The sequence below is a fragment of the Lepidochelys kempii genome, chromosome 20 (assembly GCF_965140265.1).
Source record: "Lepidochelys kempii isolate rLepKem1 chromosome 20, rLepKem1.hap2, whole genome shotgun sequence".
NCBI lineage: Eukaryota > Metazoa > Chordata > Testudines > Cheloniidae > Lepidochelys > Lepidochelys kempii.
This window is the reverse complement of record NC_133275.1, coordinates 15,551,773-15,570,491: the sequence shown is the minus strand read 5'-3', so window position 1 is coordinate 15,570,491 and position 18,719 is coordinate 15,551,773. Positions and strand designations below refer to the sequence as shown.

General features: G+C 45.3%; 1 protein-coding gene across 8 annotated transcripts in view; it reads left to right on the top strand.

Annotated features, from left to right (window-relative positions):
- LOC140900694 (gametocyte-specific factor 1-like) overlaps window positions 1-18,477 on the top strand; it is a 610,277-nt gene extending 591,800 nt beyond the window's left edge. For all 8 annotated transcript variants that reach the window (XM_073318354.1, XM_073318353.1, XM_073318347.1 and 5 more), the window contains 5 exons: window positions 232-358; window positions 1,961-2,047; window positions 2,508-2,568; window positions 7,865-7,959; window positions 14,092-18,477. In XM_073318354.1, coding sequence (XP_073174455.1) covers window positions 232-358; window positions 1,961-2,047; window positions 2,508-2,568; window positions 7,865-7,959; window positions 14,092-14,105 — 384 coding nt within the window. In that variant the 3' untranslated portion in view covers window positions 14,106-18,477. The remainder of the gene's footprint in view (window positions 1-231; window positions 359-1,960; window positions 2,048-2,507; window positions 2,569-7,864; window positions 7,960-14,091) is intronic.
- Window positions 18,478-18,719: the final 242 nt, after the last annotated feature.

The window sequence follows — 18,719 nt, the reverse complement described above, 5'->3', positions numbered from 1 at the left end:
AGTTTAAATGTGAAAATAAACAAACATAGGCTGTATCATAAAGGATGCATATGCTTTGCTGTTTTTCCACTGCTTTTGTGCTCAGGACCTGAACTAAGTTTGACTTTCCTTGTTTTAATTTTTTCAACCTATTTCAGGATGCAGATTGCACAAACCCTTCACTAGTGATTAGAAAACACAAGGGTTTGGATGAATTCAGTGAGATAGCACATGCTTTTTCTGTTTCTCTAGAACCACCCTGAAATTGCAAAGCAGCTAGCCACATGCCCCTTTAATGCCCGCCATCAGGTTCCCAGAGCTGAGATCAGCCGTCATATATCAAGCTGTGATGACAAAAGCTTCATTGAGGAGCACATTGGTGAGAAAATATTAGACTCCTTCGGCTCTGTAAACTCACTTTGGGAACTCTTGGGCTAATGGAGTTCTAACGTAACTTCTGCTGTTAATGTTAGATTGTTTTAATGCTCTATTATTCCATAAGCAACCCTTTACCTGTAAAAAGAAAAGGAGTACTTGTGGCACCTTAGAGACTAACCAATTTATTTGAGCATGAGCTTTCGTGAGCTACAGCTCACTTCATCGGATGCATCCGATGAAGTGAGCTGTAGCTCACGAAAGCTCATGCTCAAATAAATTGGTTAGTCTCTATGGTGCCACAAGTACTCCTTTTCTTTTTGCGAATACAGACTAACACGGCTGTTACTCTGAAACCTTTAGCTGTAGTGCTTCATGATCCTGAAGCAGCAGGAGTCCTTGAAGGCTTGAGTTTCATTCATTCTGTGTCCATGCAAATTCTCCTAAGCATCTGAGAGGCAACTGGCTTGTATTACATGTGTTATCTGCCAGAGATTTTAGCATTAAAATGGGAACTGTGCATTATGCCATAAACTGTGTGTGTTGAATGAGATCTAGTTGGGAATCTGGATGGCTTAGAGAGGAAAGATAGTGGCCATGAGAGGGGTGGGTCTCCAGTGCAGATCTGATCTGATAGTGACCAAAAATCTTTATAGCCTGTCTAGTGGCATATGTGAAATAAATTGGTCTCAGTCCAGTTCTTAATGGACAAGTGTCTAGATCATAACAATCCTCACTTCTGTTACATCCTTCTTGACTATCTTAGCAGAAAAGCCATGACTGAGCCAGGGAGGCTAAATAACTTTCCCAACAGGAGTTGGGTTCCTCCAGTTCAGAGTGGGGCAAGTTGGGGAGGGGACTATGGAGAAGCTTCCCTACCACTGCCCATGCTGTCTGCTCTGTGATGAGGAGTTCACTATCCAGGTCTGTCAGCCCAGCACCTAAATCACTTGGTTATGTGGGTCATGTTCCAGTTCTTCCCCCCACTGATATATCTATATGGCTATCACTACACTGGAAAACGTACCTATTCTCTGGCAAATGTAGAGTTGTACTGAAGATAGCAATGATGTGCGTGTTAATGTAGACAGGGCTTAGAGCATGACAGTAGTGAAAAAACCCTGAGAAGATTTTTGTGACATGACAGTAGAAACACACCTGAACCCTCTCCCAATTCGTATGTTGGAGCAGCTGCACCATTGCTGAAAAATGTGTGCAGAATTGTTTAGCTTTAGAAAAGGCCTAAAACAGGCATTGGCAAATGGGGGCCACATCCACCCTGCCAGATCATTTGATTTGGCTTGCCAAACATTCGGTGTTGTACAAACCTTTCTGAGTTAGACAATATATAGCCTCTTAAGGTATGGCCCACCAAAGGGTTCTCATGGATTTTGTATCCCTTTGCTACCTTCAAGATGCCCATCCCTGGCCTCAAGAGTTTTGCTCCTAAGACTAGGGGAGTACCTGATCAGCTTCCAGTGTATGCTGCTCCTCTCCAAGGCCTAGAGCTATTCTACAGCCAGGTCAAAAAATGATTAATGTACCTAAAATAGGATTTTATTTTATCCAAAAAGATTTTCTCACTAAGACTCTTCTTTGCTTTAAGTGAGTCAGTCAAATAACTGCCAGGGAGAGAAGATGAACATTGTCAGCATGTGGCAGCCACCCCCATGTGACGAAGATTGGGATAGAGGTAAGGACGTAGGTTGATGACACGGGCTGTCAGCGCCTGCTATTCCCTTCTTCTTGTCCCCAAAGAAGTCACATGGACTAGGAGAGAGAGGTCCCATAGATTCTTCTGCACAGATCATGTGTTGGGACACCCAATTATACTGTCTCTGAACAAATTAAGTTCTCCTGCTTCACAGGCTCTTCCACATGCCTTCTATTCTCTACAAAACTTCTGTTGTTTTCCATATAGTCTGTTGCACCATCTGTGCTTTGATGAAAATGGAAATTGATGATAACCTTTACACTTTATATTTGTCAGTTAAATGTCTGCTTTGCTGTCACTTATGCCAAGCCTTAAAAAATTCTCATTCCGTTTTGTAAACCTAGCAGCGTCTCTGCCATATTTCTTATTTGATGTTGCTATGACGCTTGCAGAAGTTACTCGGTACTGAGCCACAATGATGTCTATTTCCTTTTGGCAGATCTACAGGAGCAATCAAATTCTGCTTTCATTTGGGGCACGTTCAGTAGTGGCGTAAACAGGTAGCAAAAGGTGTATTTCTTGTGACAGTGCTTTCCATAAAAGATGTGCTTTCAAACTACTTTGAACTCATGCTGCTGTGTTGTTGGGAAGATGCAATTTACTTTATGAATTCTATTTTTGGGGTGATGGTGGGGGCGTTCCCACTGGCATGACTCAACATTCCTGTGCCCCTGGGTCAATGTTTCCTGTCTCCTTTTAGTGGCAGATCCATAGGAGAGTATAAGAACATACTGTTGCTACCAGATAATGGTTACTCCTCTAGTTCTACTGTAGTACTATTAGTGCGGATGGTCCTGGGTTCAATCCCCACTGGTTCTGTATTTGTTGCGGGGGTTATTAAACACTAAACTGTTCTGCTGGGCTTGATAGAAATGCAGACTGATGTCAGCTGTTAAGCAATTTAGGCTTAAACTTCTGACAGCTAATCTAATCTCTCATGACCTGAGTCAGAAATAATCATTTTGTTGTTTGTGTAATCACAATGCAGGATTGGAAAATGAAGCATAATGTGTCTGGTCATTATCTCTGTCTCACCCCTGAACACCCAAATCATTGTACTGTGCCTTACCTCTCTAATCAGAGGTCATCAACATATGAACTTCTACAGCCTGTAACAGTGACATAGAATTGTAGGACTGAAGGGACCTCGAAGTCCTCTAGTCCAGTCCCATGCACTCGTGGCAGGACTAAGTATTATCTAGACCAGTGGTTTTCAAACTGCGGGTCGTGACCCAGAACTGGGTTGTGGAATGAAAGGCACTGGGCCGCGGCGGCTCTCATCAGCACTGCTGACCGGGCTGTTAAAAGTCCCGTCGGTGGTGCTGCCCAGCTAAGGCAGGCTAGTCCCTAGCTGTTCCGACACTGCACTGTGCCCTGGCAGCGGCCAGCAGCAGGTCCAGCTCCTAGGTGGGGGGTGAGCCCCAGGGCTCCATGCGCTGCCCCCGCCCCGAGCACCGGCTCTGCACTCCCATTGGCCAGTTCCCGGCCAGTGGGAGCTGGGTGGGGCAATGCCTGTGGGCGAGAGCCATGCGGAGCTGCTTGCACCCCTGCGCCTAGGAGCCGGACATGCTGCTGGCCGCTTCCGGGGTGCAGCGTTGTCCGCAGTGCCAGGAAAGGCAGGAAGCCTGCCTCTGCACCCCAGCTGCACCGCTGACCAGGAGCCTCCCTAAGTAACACCACACCCCTGTCCCAGCTCTGAACCCCCCAAACCCAGAGCCCGCTCCTGCAGCCCCAGCCCAGAGCCCTGACCCCCTCCCACACTCTGAGCCCCTCATTTCTGGCCGCAGCCCACACCCCAGACTCCTCATCCCCAGCTCCTTTGGATCGCGGGCATCAACAGTTTTTTTCAACTGGGTCACCAGAAAAAGAGTTTGAAAACCACTGATCTAGACCATCCCTCACAGATGTCTGTCTAACCTACTCTTAAAAATCTCCAGTGATGGAGATTCTGCAACCTCCCTAAGCAATTTATTCCAGTGCTCAACCACTTGGACAAAAGGAAAAACTTCCTGTCAAACCTAAACCGCCCTTGCTGAAATTTAAGCCCATTGTTTCTTGTCCTATTCTCAGTGGTTAAAGAGAACAGTTTTTCTCCCTTTTCCTTGTAGCAACCTTTTATCTACTTGAAAACCATTATGTCCCTCCTCAGTCTTCTCTTCTCCAGGCTAAACAAACCCAATTTTTTTCAATCTTCCCCCATAGGTCATGTTTTTTAGATCTTTAATCAGTTTTGTTGCTCTTCTCTGAACTTCCTTCAATTTGTCCACATCTTTCCTGAAATGTGGCACCAATCATTGGACACAATACTCCAGATGACATTTAATCAGCATGGACTAGAGCAGTAGAATTACTTCTCGCGTCTTGCTTACAACACTCCTGCTAATGCATCTCAGAATGATGTTGACTCCTATTTAGCTTGTGATCCAGTATGACCCTCAGATCCTTTTCTTCAGTACTCCGTCCTAGGCAGTCATTTCCCATTTTGTATGTGTGCAACTGATAGTGGAGTACTCTGAATTTGTTCTTAGTGAATTTCATCCTGTGATGGCTTCCCCCAGGGGTGCCACCTGGGACTGGGGTTCCACTGAGCCCACTGACTCACCAGCCTGGGCTCCCTCTCAGCACTGTGCTGCTGTGACAGGCTATAGACTGCTCCTGGACCTACACTCCCAGCAGCATTCACACAGACAGGGACACACCCAGCTGCAGTTTCATGCAGGCTTTGGACAGCCACTGCATGATCCAGCAATAGAGAGGCTACAGCCAAAATAACCCCCAGTCTGGGACCCCAGAGCTGTACCATCCCGCCCTGATCAAAACCCCAATCAGTATGAATTTATTACCCAGTTCGCCATTCCCTCAGTGTGGAGAGGACAATGCATACTTGTGTTAACCAGGCTGAGATTTCCCCCCAGACACTTTGGTCACAGGCATACCAGTTTAGATAAAGCAAAAAAGTTTAACTACAAAAGAGAGATTATAAGTGATAGAAAACAGACCAAAGCAGATTACCTAGTAAATAAACAGAACTGCAAACTGTAAGCCGAAAATACTAGAAAGATTGGATATGAATTAACAAATTCTCACCCTGGTTGATGATACAGTCAGGCTTGCAGATTCTTAAGGGACAAGCTGCATTTGTTTTGCAGCTTGGGATCTCCTACCCTAAGCTTCTAAGACTTTTTCTTTTAGAGCTTCTCTCTGTTGAGTTGTGGGGAAGTGAAGAACAACCAACAATGTCACTCCTTGCCTTATATAGCTTTTTCATATGGCAGGAGCTCTGTTTCAAACTTCAGAGTAACAGCCGTGTTAGTCTGTATTCACAAAAAGAAAAGGAGTACTTGTGGCACCTTTAGAGACTAACCAATTTATTTGAGCATGAGCTTTCGTGAGCTACAGCTCACTTCATCGGATGCATACCGTGGAAACTGCAGCAGACTTTATATACACACAGAGAATATGAAACAATACCTCCTCCCACCCCACTGTCCTGCTGGTAATAGCTTATCTAAAGTGATCATCAGGTTGGGCCATTTCCTAGCATGAGCTTTTGTGAGCTACAGCTCACTTCATCGGATGTGTGGGGGGGTGGAGGGTGAGAAAACCTGGATTTGTGCTGGAAATGGCCCAACCTGATGATCACTTTAGATAAGCTATTACCAGCAGGACAGTGGGGTGGGAGGAGGTATTGTTTCATATTAGAATCATAGAATCATAGAATATCAGGGTTGGAAGGGACCCCAGAAGGTCATCTAGTCCAACCCCCTGCTCGAAGCAGGACCAATTCCCAGTTAAATCATCCCAGCCAGGGCTTTGTCAAGCCTGACCTTAAAAACCTCTAAGGAAGGAGATTCTACCACCTCCCTAGGTAACGCATTCCACTGTTTCACCACCCTCTTAGTGAAAAAGTTTTTCCTAATATCCAATCTAAACCTCCCCCACTGCAACTTGAGACCATTACTCCTCGTTCTGTCATCTGCTACCATTGAGAACAGTCTAGAGCCATTATATTCTCTGTGTGTATATAAAGTCTACTGCAGTTTCCACGGTATGCATCCGATGAAGTGAGCTGTAGCTCACGAAAGCTCATGCTCAGATAAATTGGTTAGTCTCTAAGGTGCCACAAGTACTCCTTTTCTGTTTCAAACTTGGTTCCCAGACCAGTTTGTGGAAAAATTCAGGTACCCCAAATGGAGTCCAGAAGCATGGTCTGGTCACATGCCCTTGCAGAGTCATAGCAGCCATAACTTACAGACTGGCCTTCCACAGGAAGGCTAAGCTATTCCACAGCCCATTGTCTTTGTTGATGAGCCATTAGCACTGTTTGGCTTCTTCATTGTTGAACCTGAAAGGCTGGCTGTGGGTGTTTTCCAGAGTAAGCCCCTTTGAAATACAGATACCTAGTCAATATTCATAACTTCAGATACAAAAATGATACATGCATACAAATAGGATAATCATATTCAGCAAATCATAATTTTTCCAATGACACCTTACATGACGAACTTGTACAAAACATCATAATTATGCCATAATCATCCTAATAATAATACTATGATGACTATGGAGTGTTGCACATCCTATTTACTTCAGACCATTTCTCCAGTTTGTCCAGATCATTTTGAATTTTAATCCGGTCCCCCAAAGTACTTGTAACCCTTGCAGCTTGGTATTGTCTGCAAACTTTATAAATGTGCTCTCTATGCCATTATCTAAATTGCTGATGAAGATACTGAACAGAACTGGACCCAGAACTGATCCCTGTGGGACCCCACTCAGTATGCCCTTCCAGCTTGACTGTGAGCCACCTACTCTCTGGGAACGATTTTCCAAACAGTTATTCACCCACCTTGGAGGAGCTCCATCTAGGTTGTATTTCCCTAGTTTGTTTATGAGGAGGTCATGCGAGACCATATCAAAAGCCTTATTAAACTTAAGATACACCACATCTACCATTACCCTCCCCCATCCACAAGGCTTGTTACACTGTCAAAGAAAGCTATTAGGTTGGTTTTGCCACGATTTGTTCTTGACAAATCCATGCTGACTGTTCCTTATCGCCTTATTATTTTCTAGGATTCAGCAATTTGATTGCTTAATTATTTGCTCCATTATCTTCTCGGGTACTGATGTTAAGCTGACTGGTCTGTAATTCCTCAGGTTGTCCTTATTCCCCTTTTTATAGATTCGGCGCTATATTTGCCTCTTTTCTAGTCCTCTGGAATCTCCTGTCTTCCATGTCTTTTCAAAGATAATTGCTTATGGCTCAGATATCTCCTCAGTCAGCACCTTGAATATTTTAGGATGTATTTCATCAGGCCCTGCTGACTTGAAGACATCTAACTTGTCTAAGTAATTTTTAACTTTTTCTTTCCCTATTTTAGCCTCTGATCCTATCTCATTTTCACTGGCATTCACTGTTAGACGTCTGCATGAAGTCTGCATGTATAGAGATGACTAGGGCATGTGTGCTGAGATGCCATTTACAGTTGAGGGCAGTGCAATACTGATAATCAAGCTTTAACTCTGGTTTTTCTTGCTGTCTTTGGCTTATTTCTTTCTTGTCTGGATGACTGATTCTGGGGATTTTAGTCAAAGTAGATGGCATCAACATGTTGTACACTTTTCTCTAGCCTTTGTGAGGAGAAGTAACTGTTCTGATTGCATGAAGGTTTGTTTAAATTAACATACTCTGTTGTCTTCAGTTTTAGAAGAATACTTGAATATTTATAGTAAAAGGTACTTGGCTAAAAGAAGTACACATGTGTAGGATAATTCGTATTTGATCTCTTTCAGCCCTGGGTCCAGCGTAGTAATGGAACAAAAGAGTAACCTAATGTCAGGCATGAGAGCACCCAAGTCCTTGCCGTATAGCCTATCCTGGAAAAGCAGTAAGTACAACGGCTGGAGGTCTCCTCATGCTGTAAGATGGGACCTACATGTTAGCTCAAAGTGGAACGGGATAACTTTTCTCTGTATTTTTATTCCGTGTGTCAGCATTCTCCTCCATAAACTGAAATGCTTTTATTACCACCATCAGCAAGTGGAGATGGAGAGCTCTGTAACACAATCCTCCCTAGAAGCAGCTGCATTTCTGTAGTGGATGGAGTGTCTTCTGTATCCAGGTTTTATTTTGCTGTAGGTGGTATTGTGTCAAAGGTTGTCAGGCTCCATGTATTGCCCCCATTACTGTAGCATCTGACATTTAACTTATTCACCGCTATTGGTTGAACAAAAGTCGAGGCTTACAAACAGTTCTGAGTCTGGCACAGTGGAGCTCAGCACAGTTGTAGCTCTTCGGGTATAGCTGCTACTGAAGTCAGTGGAAGCTGTACACGTGTGTAGCAGCTGTAGCATTTGGTTTGGTTTTGCAAAACTTGATTGAAAACTCAGAGCTAGGGTGTGTCTATCCAGGAAAACCTACCAGTATTACTTCCAAGGGGATGTAATCTAAACTAAAAAGGCCATTGTTTGGAATAAGTGTTCATGTCGGAAGTCACCCACATAGTGGTGTAGTAATGTGTATTCCTGAGGGAATTCTGCACTAAAAATTAAACATTCTGCACACAATATTTTTAAAATTCTGTATATTTTATTTGTCAAAATAATAATATAATCACACCAGTTTCAATTATTTTGGGATCTTATTTCAAAATACCTGTCAGCCAGTATGTCTGTAACAATACAGACAGCAAAAAAGATTCCCCCAGGAGTAGAGAGTCAAAGAAACTCCTACAACAACCCAGTTCCTGTTTCTCTGTTATGCTTTTGTTGGGCACCTGTCTGAGTGTGTCACACACATCAGCTGGGCCCATCTTGGGAGAAATCTCTGTCCCTCCAGTCTTAGACATCCACACCCCCTACCCTCCCAGAGTCCAGCTGTGGGGCACCCCCTTAGTCCCCCAGACACCTGCACCCCCTACCACCCAGAACCCAGGGATCCAGAGGGAGAAACAGCCTGATGCTGGGTCCCAGGCTTGTACAGAGTTTCCTGCATGCCACTTCCTTCCTTCAGGACCTGCTGGGAACTGCACCTGCATGGAAAAGTCCAGCTCCCCCTCCCCCTGGCAGTGTCATGTATTTGCAAGCTGGAGAGCCAGGCTCTGCTAGGTCCCGCATCTGCTACTGACAGCCAGCAGCTTTGCAGCACTAATTCTGCTCTGGGGTGGGGGGGGGAATGAAATTATGTGCAAATTCTGCACTGTGTTGTGGCACAAAATTCCCCCTGGAATAAATGTTGGTAAATTTCCCCTATATACAAGCCTGGGTCTGTTCCCAATGGTGTCTATGGATGAGTCTATTGTAGTTGTTGGGGAGTGTGGGCTCAAGACTTGGCATTTTCTCAGTCATCTGAGTCCATCCCTGATGAGCTGAAATGGCTCTTATCCCTCCCAAAGTCAGATCCTGAGCTTCAGCTCCATGCCTTACTCTGAATGCCCTGTCTCAGCCCTTTGCTGCATGGCTGCCGTGATTTCCTGTCCACCACATGTCCTGCTAGTGGAGGGGACGAGGATCTCCAAACCGCAGATGTCAGGCTGTGGGGACTGGAAACGGCTCAGAAAAGGAAGCAAAAATTACCCAGGGTCTGGAATGGCTTCCATACAAGGAGAAAAGGAGTACTTGTGGCACCTTAGAGACTAACCAATTTATTTGAGCATGAGCTTTCGTGAGCTACAGCTCACTTCATCGGATGCATACCGTGGAAACTGCAGAAGACATTATATACACACAGAGACCATGAAACAATACCTCCTCCCACCCCACTGTCCTGCTGGTAATAGCTTATCTAAAGTGATCATCAAGTCGGGCCATTTCCAGCACAAATCCAGGTTTTCTCACCCTCTGCCCCCCCACATACAAACTCACTCTCCTGCTGGTAATAGCCCATCCAAAGTGACCACTCTCTTCACAATGTGTATGATAATCAAGGTGGGCCATTTCCTGCACAAATCCAGGTTCTCTCACCCCCTCACCCCCCTCCAAAAACCACACACACACAAACTCACTCTCCTGCTGGTAATAGCTTATCCAAAGTGACCACTCTCCCTACAATGTGCATGATAATCAAGGTGGGCCATTTCCAGCACAAATCCAGGCTTTCTCATCCCCCCCTCCCCCGGAAACACACACACACACAAACTCACTCTCCTGCTGGCAATAGCTCATCCAAACTGACCACTCTCTAAGTTTAAATCCAAGTTTAACCAGAACGTCTGGGGGGCGGGGGGTAGGAAAAAACAGGGGGAAATAGGCTACCTTACAAGGAGAGACTAAAGAGATGACTAAGCGGGATGTGATAGAGGCCTATAAAATCATGATTGTTGTAGAAAAAGTGAATAGAGAAGCATTATTTACCATTTCACACAATACAAAAACCAGGCGGTCACCTGATCAAATGAATAGGCAGTAGGTTTAATACAAACAAAAGGAAGTACTTTTTCGCACCGTGCGCAACTAACCTGTGGAACTCATTGACATGGGATGTTGTGGTGACCAAAAGTGTAACTGGGCTTAAGCAAGAATTGGATAAGTTCATGGAGGATAGCTCCATCAACAGCTATTAGCCAAGATGATAAGGGATGTTACCCCATGCTTTAGGTGACTCTAAATCTGTAACTGCTAGAAGCTGGGAGTGGAAGAGAGGGGTGAATCACTCCATAATTGCTCTGTTGTGTTTACTCCCCTTGAAGCTCTGGTAGGGGCCACTGTTGGAGACAGGATACTGAGCAAGATGGAATATGATCTGACCTAGTATTGCAGCTCTTATGAGCTCTTGCCACATATGACTCTTCACAAGGTTTTGTTCTTTAAAAACTGATTCAGTTGCCCAGTGTCCCAAGAGCCCGATTCCCAAAGCATTGAGTTCAGGGTATCTATTATTAAACAGCCTGGTGGTATTCCATGCCATTTGGATCTTAGGGAGGGAGTTTCATGTATTTACACTATACTTAATTGAAAATCTTTTACCCCTTAAACAGCAACAAGCATTAACTGGAAGGAGGTGTGACCCATTGAGCACTTTTCTTGGTCCCCTTGTCAAACTGTAGCTGTGACGGACTGGCCATAAAGCTGCCCTGTTCCGGGGATGCCTGTGGCTTGAAAGAAAGCAAGATTTTGCAAGAGAATTCCTTTGAAGTAGCCATTAGTTTAAACATTAGGGAGGATTATGGTCTTTTACTTCTGAGTATATGACAGAGTTTCTGTAATCTGAGCATCTGTTCCCAGTGTGAGCCCCACTTGCTACAGAGACTGTCTCCTTGATCTTGGGCAAGTTACTTAAGCTCCCCGTGCCTCAGTTTCCCCATCTACAGAATGGAGGGATAGTAATTTTAAGGTCAGGCTTGACAAAGCCCTGGCTGGGATGATTTAATTGGGGATGGGTCCTGCTTTTGAGCAGGGGGTTGGACTAGATGACCTCCTGAGGTCCCTTCCAACCCTGAGATTCTATGATAATACTTACCCTGCAAGTTAAGTATTACTAGTTATCTGAGAAGATAAACATGCAACTTATAAAGCATCCTCAGATGAAAGGTGATGGAGAAGCACAAAATAGCATTATTACGGTTTACACTTTGGGTAGGAATTTGCCAGTTTAAAAAAAAAAGGCCTCCACTTTTGCAGGAGATCCCCATTGAAATACACATGCTACTTGACGCCTGCTGTAAATTGCCAGGCGAAAGCGTGAATGAACTGAGAATGCAGCATCATGGACACAGTTATTTGCAGTGCAAAACACACTCCACATAAATGGGGGCTTGGTATGAAGCTTATTTCTGTAGTTTATTTTTATCACTGTATTTTGAGCTAGTAGGTCAGGATTCATGTAACTGTAACTCTGAGGTGCTGAGTGATGAATACGTTCCAAAAGCATAACGTCTAATAGTCTGGTTGTAATCTGATTTAAGAAAAATCTGAAAATTGTAACACACTATGCTAATCGACTCCTTCTTTGCACCAAGCAGGATATTTTTTTTTTTTACCCTTTAAGTGCAGTTCTCCTGTCAAAAGCAGCCTTACATAAAACACATGGGCGGGGGAACAAGAGAGAGGTGATTAATTCCCAAGTTTTCCTCAGGTGTTAGGCCAGAAAATTCATGACGATATTATTTATATCGTTGTTACAACCAGGATCTCATGGTGCTAAGGGCTGTACAAACAGAGAACAAAAAGACAGTCCCTTCCCCAAAGAGCTTAGAATCCAAGTAAGAATCTGAAAGTCATGCTGGCTTGTGCATTGCCAAGAATTAGAGATGCTGCAGCTGGAACTCAGTTTGACTAATCTGGCTATACACAAGCCAGCTCTCCCTCTCAGCTTTGCTGGCTTTGCAGGGCTAGCAGAAGTAGTTTGGTCAGTAAAGTAAGCAGAAAGATAACAAACAAATGCACATAAGTGGCAGGTCAGAGTAAAGGGAACTGTCTAATATCCTCGCTTTTCAAGCCAGAACTAAACTTTAAAAATGTTCCAGTACTTAGAGCAGCAGTGAAGCTTGCATTTTGCCTTCAAAACACCTCTTTTGGACTCCTTTTTAAGCAGACCTGTTAGGTACAACCAGATGCTTAATCACCTCCCATGATTAAAAAGCCAGGCAGCCCAGGATATTGTACCAATTTCACAATAAAATCTGCTGGGTGCATGTGTCTAGGGAGTACAGGGTGCGTTGTCGGCAGCCCTCTGCTTTTTTTTATGCTGAGGTGCATGGATGGGAAATTGGTACTTTGAAAAATGATTGCTCATCAGCTTTTGCTACGGTCATCACTATGGGCTGGCTCGCTGTGGTATGGAATAGTCGACCATTTCCAGATGCTGGACAGTAGGTGTCCTGATTTCAGGTGGAGAGTCCACATGAATCATTGGAGAGGTACTGGAACATTTCACAGACAAAACCTGCAATCAGTCTTGTCACTGTATGGGCAGGCCACCTTGAAATTGTGTGCACCTGTATCTGATTAGATTTTCTAGTACATTAATCTTGTGAGATGAGGTTTTCTAAGGAGGATACTTGGGTGAAAGGGGGAATGGCTTAGCTCAGTGCCTGAAGGTCACAGCATTGATAAACACACACTGGAGATGAGTTCAGATGTGTCTGTGTACATTTGGATTGGTTGAGAGTGAGCTAAAGCAGAACGACTTACTCCAAGTGTGTGGTAAGGACCCTTAGCGTGCCCAAATAGAGCAGCTGGTGATATAAAGCTTTAGCCAGCTTTCTAGCCAAGGTGTGGTGAGGATCCAGTCTAGCAGGGCTTCCTGGAGACCTACAGAACATACCTGTGCTTCATATTTGATCTTTCTTAATGAACATTGCACTATGGGCTGATGCACGGGATCAGCCTTGTTCTGCTGGGTTGGCTCCCAAAGTCACAGCAGTAAGGACGGTTGCTTGGTTTTCATTCCACTGAAGGTGTTGGAGCTCCAGCCAGACAGGCTGGGTCTATTTTTGGGAAGGAACTAATGCTGAGCTCTGGGCTCAGGTTGGGCACTAGTCCTGATCTTGCATGAGCACAGCCAAAGGGGCAGGAATAACAGCATCCCACCATACATTGGGACTCTATATAGAGCAGTGAGACACCTGCTTCCCCCAGTTAAGGAGCTTTTCCTGCATGTTGCTTGTAAACAGAGAACGGTTTGTCTAATAAACTCCCCCCCTCTCTGTGTATATGAAAGGGCCCCATAGCCCGTATCCAGGCCTCCAGTCCCATTCCCCTACTCCCTGGTATGCTGACCAAGGAGCAAAACGCTAGCTCCCCTGTGCTCGTACAGGTGTTGCTTGTGCTCTGGGGGTGGTAGCATGAGGAGTGCTGCGTCGCTGCTTTGGGGAGACCGCAAACTGCCTGGCTGTGAGCACGAGTGTGGAAGAACAGTCCAAGTGTCTGCGTTTCAACACAGTGATTGACTTTGCTGAGGGGGTAGCTTGTGGACCTAGACTGAGTCCAAAGCAGCTTGTCTGATGCTTACAACTGGGGGATGATGTTAGAGCTGCTGTTGTTGATTATCTAAAATCTCTTGCTTTTTCATCTAATTGCAGGAGCCGGTAACTGAAGACCAGAGAAGAGGCTGCTATTGAGTGCTCATCATCTGTTTCCTTTAGAAATGTGAGGTGCTGGTTAGGAGACTCAGACTTATAAATTCCCTCTGTGTTGGCTAAGCACTCGCAGCCCTAACCTTCCTGCAGAACTGTCCTTCATGTATCGACTGCTGTCCCGAAATTATCCCGACCAAGGTAATTAGACAGAATGCTGTTAACCCTTGATATCAGAGATCAGACCCTCAAAAACTAACTCCACACACGCTGATGCCAAGGAGCTAGCAGAGTTCAAACTGTCTGGATCAGCATGCTCTACAAGTTACCTCCTGCAGGGGGTTTGCGTAAATCATTGCTCAAGCCCTGCATGTCTTTGGATTTAAATGTGTTGCAGCTGTTTACCACTGCATGGTGCTGATGGTACGTCCCTCTCATAGGGATTGCTGTGCCAGGTCAGACCATTGGTCCATGTGAGCCCACACTGGGGGTAAGCTCTCGGTGGTACATCTCTCCCCGATGGGGAGTTAGGCACCTGAATGTTTGGTTCCCTCTGTTTCCCTCCAGAGACCTTGAATGTGTTTGTGTGTCCCAGGGTCAGATCAGCTGCAGCTCTAAGGCCTGCCTGTTATGCGCACCCACCTAGATGTGAAAAAGGAGCTGCCATTCAGACTGTAGATGGTGCATGGGGGAGTCAAAACAAAAAGTCTTTAAAACAAAATATTCTCATTGCTGTTTAGATTAGGCCTAAAAGTTCATCTGTAAGGGAGCTGGGATGGGGGATTCTGCTGAAAAGTGGCTGCCTTATCAATAAAACAGTTGCACTGTGCCCTCCCACCGTGGCAGCCCTAACACCACACTTCTCATATGTGATGCCCAGTGCATGCTGCTGCTTGAGCACCTCTGGCCTGGTGCCCCTCTCTAGTCTCGCTCAGACTCTCTTGGGCTGTGGGGACTTGCAAATGATTTTTGTACTCCGTCACAGGGAGTGCCATTTAGTTCTGAGCAGGGGCATGTGTGGGTGTCCTTGTGCTTCATGGAGAAGGTGAGGGAACGTTAATTGTTGTAAGGACAGGGCTGGGGTGGCAGGAACGTTACGCATCCTGGAACATCCCCCCAGTCTAACACCTGGTGTCACGTGATCTGGATAACATTAAAGCGTGAGACTATCCAGCCAGATCCTGGTCTGTAGCTCTGTCCCATCTGTGTCTGTCCAGCAGAGCAAAGGGAACAGAGGGCAGTCAGGAATTTCCCTGACATCAAGCTGGCATAACGAGTTTCATGCTACCTGCTCCCTTCTCCTGGGGCAGAGAAGTGCTGGAGTGGGCCTCCCTAAAGCATCAGACACTCCAGCCATTCTTGGCCCAAAGAGCAGTCTTGGGAGAACTGTGGTAGTCAGCATAGTTTCAAGTAGTCCTTAGCTTACATTAATTACACTGGAAGATATTTTTATCCCCGGCTGGCTCCAGCATCTGCATGTCAGCCAGACATAGGATCTGGCCATCACATTCTAGTCAAACCTGTCTTGTCCTGTTCCCCTCCACCACACAAAAGAGAAGATTTGATATTCTGAGTAAAGAGCAAAGGCCCCTCCTTGCTCTTAGCCTAGCATCACTGCTTGATCCTGTACAGGAAGAATAATCCTGCGCTTGACATCCGCTTGTCACCGTGGAAACAACTATAGGGCTGGCCCTTTGAGGGAGTGAAGTGTGTTTGGTCAGAAGGCAAGTGTAGCAAAATCCGTTTTTGCCACCTTGCCATTCTGACAAGAAATAAATATGTGCTCTGGTTAGTGAGCTCTTCATACACCCATTGTTACATCCACGAGATACTCTCTTGGGAGGGATTTCAGTGTTCCACTCCTGGCATTGTGGTTTAGTAGGTCCCACTTGCAAACCCGATGAGAGAAATGTCTAAAAACTTGTGATAACGGGTAAGTAGCACCTTCCCCTCCATTTGCAGCAGCTCTGTTATAAAACTTGTTACGTAGTTTTTTTAAGTCTTTGCAACTTGAACATATTTCTCTTGAGGGCAGAGTTAAGTAGTCAACTTCTTAGCAGCAAAACAAACTCTACATCTTTAGTTTGGCCATTAAAACTAGTCTGTGAAGATCCCAGTGTATGCAGAATAACTCTCCCTAACAATTGTACATAGTGGCAGCATGTCACTAACCTCCGCACTCCAGATTGGCGCAGTCTGCAGCGCCTCCAGAGAATACATTCTGCGTGTGCTGTTAGGTCAGCATGTTCACCTCCAGAGGACAGATGTCATGGGACTTCTTTGAGGCTAGCTATTCTGATGCATTGCCTCAAAGATTTGTGGAGGCAGGAAGGTGCACAGACCTCAGACACTGAGCGTGCCCATCAGCACCAGGGCAGGAATTGAAACAGCGTTGCGTGGAGCTACCTCTCGGATTTCCCAAAGGGCTTGGTGTTGGTCTTCAAGCTTGTCTACAGTGGGAAAGTTATTGAAATAGCTGTTCCGGATTAACTCCCTGTGTGGACATTTACTGCTGAATAAGAGTATCGTTTTCTAATTTAGTTTAAAACTCAATCCACCTCCAAAGTGGATTAAGCTAAATAAGAAAAAGGCACTCGTATTCTAGAAGAGTATGTCTGCATGGGGCCTGAGACAGATGTCGCTATTCTGGGAGACTTCCGTGTGTAGAGACCCTGACTGCTCCTGGTGACATTAGTGGAAAGCGCTGGCTTCAGTGGAGCAGTTAGGCCAAAACTGCATGTGTCTCAAACTCCCACTCTCCAGTATTAAAGGGCAAGAAAATTCTCAGCTGGGTTTAGGGCAGAGTACCCCTTCCCCCACTATGGGATCATGGAAATAATCCCCTGTTGTCAGTCAATGCTGTGTCTTGTCCCAGCCTGTCACCTGCAGCACTCATACTGACAAGCTCTGACCTTACCCTGCCTGCCCCACCTTAGTAGGGCGTTAACAACATGTACATGTGACCTTACAGCTAACTTGTTATCAGAAGCTGGGTTGAGTTTTGATCTAAAAGACCCATGCAATAAATAACCAACATACACACACACACACACCCCTTTCAAAGCATATCCAAAAGGGGTCTGGCAGTTTCGGGGAGCCTAAATGAAATAGAAGCAAGCTGTTTATAACCTTTTATCTAGTAGGTTTGCAGATAAGGTACTGCAACTGCAAGGGGACATCTTAGAGAAAAGGAGACCTACTCTGATGTCCCCTCTGCTCTGGCAGAGTTAGGCAAAGCGCTCCTGAATTCTGCACTCAGCTGCTCTTGTCTCTTGAGGTTACAAGCTCTCTGCTGCTCTAACACCCGCAGGTTTTTCATTTGTGGGTTTGGATTGTGAGGAATCAATCCTATTGATTCTTTTCAACCCTCTCTCCATGTTAGTTATCCTGGGTTAGTTAGGATTAGTTAGGACCCACCAAAGGCACTTGTACCTGAGCTGGAAACCAGGGCTATGCTGTCAGAGACTGCCCAGCACCATCTGCCTTGTGTAGAAATACAGCCCTTTTCCAAAATCGGAGCCAGATCTGGTGTTTGGAGAGTGCCTCCTGCAGAGAGAGACGGGGCCCAGTTCCTTGGTGCCCTTGCACTTGTGGTAGCATGTCGCAGCAGCTTCACGGTGGTGGGAGTGACTGTCTCAAGGCACAGGACAGCAGTGAGCTGGGGCAGAATGTCTGTATGCAGGATAAATCAGTGGTGGTCTTCCTTACAAGAAAGCTTCACCTGACCGCCCAGCAACTTGATGCTCCTCCAGGGTTAGAAACAAGGGGAAGTTTGAGAAGCCCGTTGTCAAAAGTTACTCTCTGGTTTCCTTTATTGAAAAAAATAAAAAAACAAAAACAAGTGCATTGAGCTATAGTTTTATTTGTGGAAGTGTTCAGGATGGGCTGAAAACCTAGAGCTTGCTAGTCTGATTATGGGTACATAGGGTGATTAGCAACAGTGGTACGAGCTAATAGCCATTGGGCCACCATTCCTGCGCTGGTTATGCACTTCTGAAAATGGGGTCCCACAACTTGGTAGCAGATTTTCAAGATTACCCAGGAGCTCCCCTGAAGAAGAATGGAGGCTATCGGGAAACCTGGCCAAACGCGCTCAAACCAGCATTGTGGAGGGAGCTGCTTTGGTTGCACTTTAAGTGCTTTTGGGGACATCACTGTGCGTTTGTTTGCGCGTTGCACAGCGCAGTAATGTTACACTGCATAAAGCTAAAACAATGAGGCATGTAGAGAAAAGAGACACAGTTAAGAGTTTAGTTGATTTCTCAGGGGTGAAAATAACCTGAGTGTGAGCTTTTGTTTTGTTTCCCATGTTTTGGAAATACTGTTCCTAAAAGCTGTCCATGGCTGTACTTTTGTTCGTATTTCAATAAAACCTGCTTTTTGGATTGCTCACACTGCCTTGTCATCTTACACCACTTTAGCAGGCCATTTTATTTCCTTTTCCTTTGTCTTCCAACAAAAATGAAGAGAAAAATAACCTGTTTATAGCATCTCTCTAATCCTATAAGCAGCCCTGTCTGCTCTCAAGAATTCCATCGTCTCAGAATGGTAGATTATATTACCTCCAGCACCGACTGGTGAATTCTAGATTGTAGTGAGATTGGTGTGATTGAGCTGTGTATGCCTTTAACAAG